This window comes from Sesamum indicum, linkage group LG7, assembly GCF_000512975.1.
Source record: "Sesamum indicum cultivar Zhongzhi No. 13 linkage group LG7, S_indicum_v1.0, whole genome shotgun sequence".
Lineage (NCBI taxonomy): Eukaryota > Viridiplantae > Streptophyta > Magnoliopsida > Lamiales > Pedaliaceae > Sesamum > Sesamum indicum.
Window position 1 is genome coordinate 7,108,941 of NC_026151.1, and position 7,419 is coordinate 7,116,359.

At 32.3% G+C, this 7,419-nt stretch overlaps 1 protein-coding gene across 1 annotated transcript; it reads right to left on the reverse strand.

The window, feature by feature from the left end:
* LOC105166513 (transcription factor bHLH78) lies at positions 4,834 to 7,419 on the reverse strand. The gene is made up of 8 exons (XM_011085892.2): positions 6,618 to 7,419; positions 6,327 to 6,536; positions 6,168 to 6,233; positions 6,004 to 6,072; positions 5,847 to 5,918; positions 5,555 to 5,755; positions 5,386 to 5,464; positions 4,834 to 5,289 (listed from the first exon to the last, which is right to left on the reverse strand). Exons 1-8 carry the CDS (start codon positions 7,335 to 7,337, stop codon positions 5,252 to 5,254), a joined length of 1,455 nt encoding a protein of 484 aa, XP_011084194.2. The 5' UTR covers positions 7,338 to 7,419; the 3' UTR covers positions 4,834 to 5,251.

Below are 7,419 nucleotides of genomic sequence, written 5' to 3' on the forward strand. Positions count from 1 at the left end.
CTAATTTTTGTTGATCATCATTTTTCATTTCAAACCCCACACCCAACAAACACATAACATCAATCTCTCCTACTCCAAACCCTTTGTGGACCCTTTTCTTCGTTATGTCCGGAGTAAATCATGCCAAGATATATCACCCAATCCCCATAATCATTCTCTTCTTACTTTCTACACTCAAATTCCATTATGCTCATCATCTCTTCATATTGACTTCATTATTTGATTTTACAAGTGATTGATTCCCCTTTCCCCCCCCCCCCCTTTTTTTTTTTAATTGAAGTTGACTTCATTTTTAAGATAATCATCTTCTTTTATTTTTTTTCTTGATTTTAAATAATTAGTACGCACCCGGAAATTTATAAATTATATAGTACTTTGATCAAATTTTCTGTTATATAAAAATGTCATATTTAATGACCGTCTTACTATAGCAGATTTATTTGTACAGAACTCAATATTGAATTCTTGTTATTTACTGAATATTTTGAAATAACCATAAAATCTTATTACATTTTCAGATATTGAGAAAAAGTATTTTATAAGTTTTCAATATATAAAATTTAATATTGAAGTTTGAAATAAACGTTAATATTATCACATTTTCGGACATTAAGAAAGATTATTGTATAAGTTTCCAATATTGAAATTTTTATTAAGTTTATTTACTGAACTTTGAAATAACCATAAAATATTATCATACTTTTGGACATTGAGAAAAATTATTTTACAAGTTTTGGATATTATAAAATTTCTTATTCAGTTGAAGTATTTTTAGTAAAATAAAAAAATAATTTGTAGCAGATGAAAGAATAAGGATGTGTATATATTTGGACATTGGGGTCAGAAAGGGTTTGAGGCAGGTTTAGAAATTAGAACTGATTTGTTTTGAATGGATATGCATCACATCCCACATACATTTTAAGATGTGATTGCCAGCTAAACTGAGTACCATCTGAGGTTCAACACTGAAAATAGCATTTGAATTATTAGTAGAGATAATTACTTCGTTCCTTTCTAAGATTTGGTGTAATTATATATAATTTTTTCATAGTTTAGGAAAATATATTTAGTGTTTTTAACACTAAACTTTATCCAGTAAATAAATCATTCTGTTGGTCAAATTTTACGAAACTTACTGATATTAGTAAAAGATTGAATGAAAATTTGTATTTACCTGTGATTGACTTACTACTGATTTATTACAGGTCAAACAAATCAATCTCACCAACTACCTTTGTAAGAATGAATGTGTACCTCCTCATATGCATGCATTAGCAGCGCATGTGAAGATGTATAAGGGAAAATGTTGTTTGACCTGCAATAAATTAATAACAAGTAATCGAAGGTAAATATGAATTTTCATGCTAATATCAGTAAATTTCATAAATTTTGGTTAACGAAGATATCTTTTTATTAGATAAAAGCAAATGTCAAGAGTAGTAGATGTAATTTTTCAAACCATCGGGAATCTAAATGTAATTACACAAATAAAAATAATAATAATCATAATAATAATTCTGATATTATTATATTAATATATTTTTTTTTCATAAATTCCATATTTATAAAAACTTATGTTTGTATAGATCTTTCAGTATTTTCTTTATTTTAAAAAGTGATCGTTAGATTAGATAAATACTTATTCTAAATAATTTTTTAAAAAAAATTGCAAACGTGTAGCATGTGTTATCGATTACTAGTTATCATTGTTATTTTGATGGAAACAATCTATTACATCGTACAATGAGTTAAATGCAACAGAACCCCTCATGAAAGTTTAATAGAAAAAAAATTCCCTATAAAAAATAAAATAGACACGACCTCCTGAACTTTTAAAAATGAGAGCAACTCGACTCCCTGACACGATGTTGGTGCCATTATCTTTAATTTATGAGCTTTTACGTCCATCATACAATACAACATGTCATAAAATTTATTAAAGTATAGTAATTTCAAACATATCACACCGCATTTACCACAAATAAATTACTGTAATAGTGGATCGGTACAATGAAACTCGAATTAAAAATCTCCAAAGTTTAGGATCGTCAACTTTAACAAGAAACTTCTAATAATATATGTTTTTAGAAAAATAAATAAATAAATATAGTTGTAACTAACAAATCTTTAAACCGGTTCCTAAAATCAAATAAAAAAATTGCAGAAATAATCTTCAAAAAATCAATTCTTGAACAAATTAAATTCTGCACTCGTCTGCTGTATCTTTATGCTGACTTTTCGGAGGAACTTAGCTGTACAATCCAGCAATAAAGATGATCTGATTGTTCCAACTGTGAAGTGTGTGAATGTGTGTTTTTTCTTTTTCCCGGATAGAAATATTAAATTATATGATTGCATCAATGTTTTGATCGATTGAGCAATCGGGCAGTACATTGGTTCAATCAATGCGTTAATATAATAAAATAATCATGACAACAAAGTTACATAAAATGAGACTCGAATCCATAACATCTAACTATGAAGTTTGAATGTGCGTATGTATGTGTGTGTGTTTTTAATTATAGAAGCATATATAAAAACATCAATATTTCAATATTACAGAAGTGTACATATCTGGTGACACTCGAACCCATGACCTCTAATTATGAAGTTTGAATGTGCGTGTGAGTGTTTAATTATAGAAGCGCACATAAATACATCAACATTTCAACAAGCGGAGAATACATTAGTTCGATCAGTACATCAATATAATAAATAATCATGAAATAAATTATAATAAACTTACATAAAATAATAGAAATATCCGTATGTATATACGTAGAACTCAAATCCATAACCTCAAATCGGAGAGTGTGAATGTGGTTGATAGAGTAGTTGTTCTTGGAGAATAAAGAAGAAAACACACACTTTATGAAAAACAAAAGCATCAATGATCAACCATACATACACTTAATACCACTTATGGTTGAGGACCCATTTTTAATCATCCCAACTTAATTGTTGTTGTACCAAAAGGACCCTTTTTTTTTTTTGTTAAAAGTATTAAATATTTTTTTTTTATGACTTTCTTCAATTTTGCTAAAATTTATCATTACGAACTTATGAAAAATAAAATTTTATTTATTATAATGATTTTTTTTCTACTTATAAGTAAAATTATGTTGAAATATATAGCATTTATGTTTTTTCTTTTTTTTTTTTAAATTTTATGTAAGACATTTAATAAAAAATAACCACATATACAATTGAATGAGAGAGAGTGGGAAGAGTGAAGAAAAACATTAATTGAGAAATGGGAATAAATGGTGATAAAAAAAAGGAGATAATGAATATTTTTCGACGTTAATATTATTGCGGAGAAATGTAAAATTATATTATTCAGTACATTTAAATAGTAAATTAGTTATGCAAATAATTATTAATTTTAAATGGCAACATATGTTTAATTTCAAGAAACTATGAATAAAAACGCAATTATATAATTCACGTGTTATCATAGATTTATGTTGTTCTTCACAATTATTAATTTTTTTTTTACAGTCTACATAAAATATTTGTTTTATGTTACGAATCGAAGGCATGTGACTTTTCAATAAAATCTCCAATTTGCATCCAGAGATGAAAGCAAAGCATGAATCAAGTATTCCTAAAATTATGAAAAAAGAAAACAAAAATAAATAATGATATACGAATATTCAATTTCCAAGAAATAAAAAAAGAGTAAATTACGACGAGCTCCCTTAGGTTCGGAATAATTACTAATATTCTCTTGGTGTTTGAAAAATTATCAATATAGTGTATGACGAAATTATTTAATTCTTGGATCGAAGCTTAGAATTGTCAATTTTGCGCTTATTATATTTTTTTTTTAAATTTAAAAATTATTAAAGAAACCAGAAAAGTTGGATAATTTTTTTTATAAAATTATAAAAAGAATTATCCGATTAGTTCATAAAAAATTTAAAAGAATAAGTAAAATTATAATTCATATTCTACAAAGACATTTTTATCAGTTCACCACAAAAAAATGGATGAAAACATAACGGAGACTGACGAATTGAGCTAGTAGTTGGACGACCGTTAAAATCAGAGAGTCTGGATAATTTCCAAAACAACGAGAAAATATTTATAACTATATCAAACCTCAATACAACTCTTGACAATTATTCCATAAGAAAAAAATTAAAAAGAGGAACTACAATTGAAAAAAAAAAAGGGGTGGGGGGTGGGGGTATTTTGTTGTGTGAAATTGGTGAGAGACAAAGTGTGAGTGGAAAGAGTTATACTCCTACGTTATATCTGTATGAACATCTGCACTCCACTAATGTTATTCTCTTCTGCTTATGCTCTCTCACCCTTCCTTTGAACAAAAGGGTTAGATGGGATTTTAAATGCCTTTTTCTGATTCCTCACCCAACTCACAACTTTCACCATTTTTTGCCAACCTGGGATTACAATTTCTCCATTATAAGAAAAGAGACAAGTCATTGTTAGCTGCTGTTAAGCAGTAAACAGACAGACATGAAATGTCAAAGTGAGTTTGGGTTCCAGCTCAATCTTTAATCAAACCTAAAAATCAATTTTAAGGCAGCACTTTGTCCCCACTAACAGCTGGTTACAAGTGTAAGAATCTAATCTTGTGCAAGACACAAGATTTATGATTAAAATGTTTTTTTCTGCTGAAAAGGTCCCACTATGAGAATTCTTGCCTGAATGTGACATTTGTGGGAGGAAATTGAAATGCAGCCACTCATCAGTGTTGGGAGGTCTAATTCATGCTTTTTATTTTTCATCCCACTATCATCAAACTTATCTTTTCCCAACCAAACAAGATGGGAATTGTAGTAACAAATAGATTTAGGAACTGGAATGAAAACAAGGTGATAAAGATTCTGAATATCATCATACTCAAGGAATAGGGGAAAAAGAACAAGGTCTGAATCAAGAAGGTTTACATGAAAAGATTGTCTCTTAAAACACACTTCTTACCTTGCTTACAGGGAAAAAGATAACCAATGTTACATTTGACTTTCAGAGTCTTCCCACCATCTCTGGTTCAAATTAGTTCTTGATTTCAGTAAAAAAATTTCCTTCCAAAGAATCATCTGCCCAATTGATCATCAGATACAGAGTAAGAATGAAGGAGAGGAGGAGGTTCCTCTTTTTGTGTTTTTGGGGAAACGATCACCGAGTTTTTGCTTGAACTAGAGTTTTCCCACTATATACAGAAGCCACTCTCGCTCGGGGCCTCAAATAAATAGAATTAACAATGCTGATGATACATTGTTGATCATAGCTCAACTTTCATTTGAGCTGTGGGGAGAATCCCTGCAACAAGAATCAGGGACAAGATATCACAATCTCGAATTTACTGAGGAGAACTGCATAAGATGTTACTGAGTGTGTGAACAAAAGATCACTTACCATGAAAATTTTGTGTCTGATTCTGGCTGAATCCCATCTGAACGACACTGTGGAGGTCGTCCTCCCAGAACGTTGAGACCTGAAGATGAGTTGATACAGAGTTTGTTAAGATTGTAAAAAGAGAAACTTTCTGATAAAATTCAAACTTTCTCAAGATTTAGATATTTACTTGAGAGGCAGTTTCGCTAAAATTGTCCATTGGAGGCAGTTGCATGGTTTGGTTTCTGCCTAAAGCAGAATTGAAATTGTTAGCTGTGAAGGGTGCCTCTGATGCACTGGGCAAAGCAGTATGCAAATTCGGTTGAGATTGGAAAGGATAGCTATCAGAAGGGTACATGTTATGAGGCAAAGATCCGCGAGATTGAAACATCTGCAATTAGCAAAATCAACAGAGATAATTACAGCCAAATTTCAAAGGGGATTGAGATTTTTAACAACTTTTCAAGATGTTCTTTACTTACATCCTTGGACATAAGAGCTTCCATGTTGAAGTCCATTCTTGGATTGACAGTAGCCAGTTTCATGGAAAGGAACTACAATATCATATAAGAAGAACATAAGTAAACATTCTTGATTGCAAGGAGAATCATCCTTCTTGCCCTGAAAATCTTGATTTACCTCAACTTGCCGCTGTAAAGACTGTACATAATTAATGATCTCATCAAGCATAACAGCTTTACCAGTAACCTACAGAGAAATATAGCAGCAGTACTTCAGAATCCTCCAAAATTTTCTCATAAGAAAACCATGTAAAAAAGTTTATTTGCTCAACACTACATTACCTTATTGCAACCTGGCACAAGATCTTGTAGGACTTTCATTCTTTCACTGATCTTCTCTCTCCGGACCTGTATGAAAAAAGATAGAGAGATAAACAATGAAAATTTAGTATTTTAACAAGGTAGGGAAAATGAAACAGAAGAAGCTCACAGATTACATACTCTTTCAGCAAGACTGTGGGCATCTGTGGCCTGACCCCTTCTAGCCCTGACATGAATATAGTCCTTGGGAGGCTCTGGAGGCTTTGAATTATCCTTTGAATGCTTTTGATTTGTATTATCAGCCTTAGTTTTTGCAGCATCCTTTTCATTTGCACTCCCATCTTCTGACTTGCTTCTTTTAGCACTTGATTCACTATTTTCTGATGCAACCTGCCATCAATCAGCCAAACAATGAGTCTATTCTCAACATCTCAAAAACCAAGAATTCTTGTACAAAGAAAGTAAGATTACATTGACATCTTTAGCAGGGTTTGCTGCAGCAGAAGGGGTTTCTTTCCCCTTTCCCTTTGGAATTGACTTCCTCTTCCGAGAATTGGCATCAACTTGAGGATTCATCCCAATTTCCCCACCTGGGATCTGTTCAGAAACAGAAGAATTCTCCCTGGAATCACCGAATTCCACATTTTCAGGCGTTGAAGATCTCGACAGCCTGCTGAATTTCTTATCGGAAGCTGAAATTCCAGCTTCCTGTAAGCCCCCATCCTTGCTTTCTTGAACTGCCATTGGGTGAGATCCAGAAATCTTGATTGACTGATTGCTGGAAACCCTGGAAATCTTCCCAGAATCCAATTTCGGCGCCATTTCGTTCAAGCCCACCAAACTCTTGTTAGCAAAACAAGAAAATCTAGCAGCCCTCTCAGCAAACCCTGGATCAGTGGAAAACGGTGCCAAGCTCGGAAGCGAAGGAAAATGGCTTCCAGGGATTTGCAAATTCCCCCTGATTTGCTGATTTTCCATCATCGACAGGTTCAGCTTGGGAGGAGAATTCAGCGGGGTGCTGTAGCAAGAAGTATTGGCACTGTTGTTCCCATTGATACTGTAAGGCTGCTGAGGCGAAATCTCCCCGGAATTGCATATGCTGCCAAGCCTCCCAATCAGCTCCCTCAGCACAACATTTTCACCATTGCTGCCATTACCATTCGCATTCGAGGCAGTTGGAGAGGAAACCATCGAGCTCAGAGCCGACTCAAAGGGATCACTTTGATCCACTGAATTCTCCCAACTGGGATGAAAAAAGCTGCAATTCAGCTCA

Bases quoted from the DNA above. Each gene is read 5' to 3' on its own strand.
- LOC105166513 (XM_011085892.2), bottom strand. From the start codon at position 7,337: ATGGTTTCCTCTCCAACTGCCTCGAATGCGAATGGTAATGGCAGCAAT. The intron at 5,756-5,846 runs GTAAGTAAAGAA...TGCTAATTGCAG, and splicing joins AAGCTCTTATGTCCAAGGAT to ATGTTTCAATCTCGCGGATC. The intron at 5,465-5,554 runs GTAAATATCTAA...ACTCATCTTCAG, and splicing joins TTAGCGAAACTGCCTCTCAA to GTCTCAACGTTCTGGGAGGA.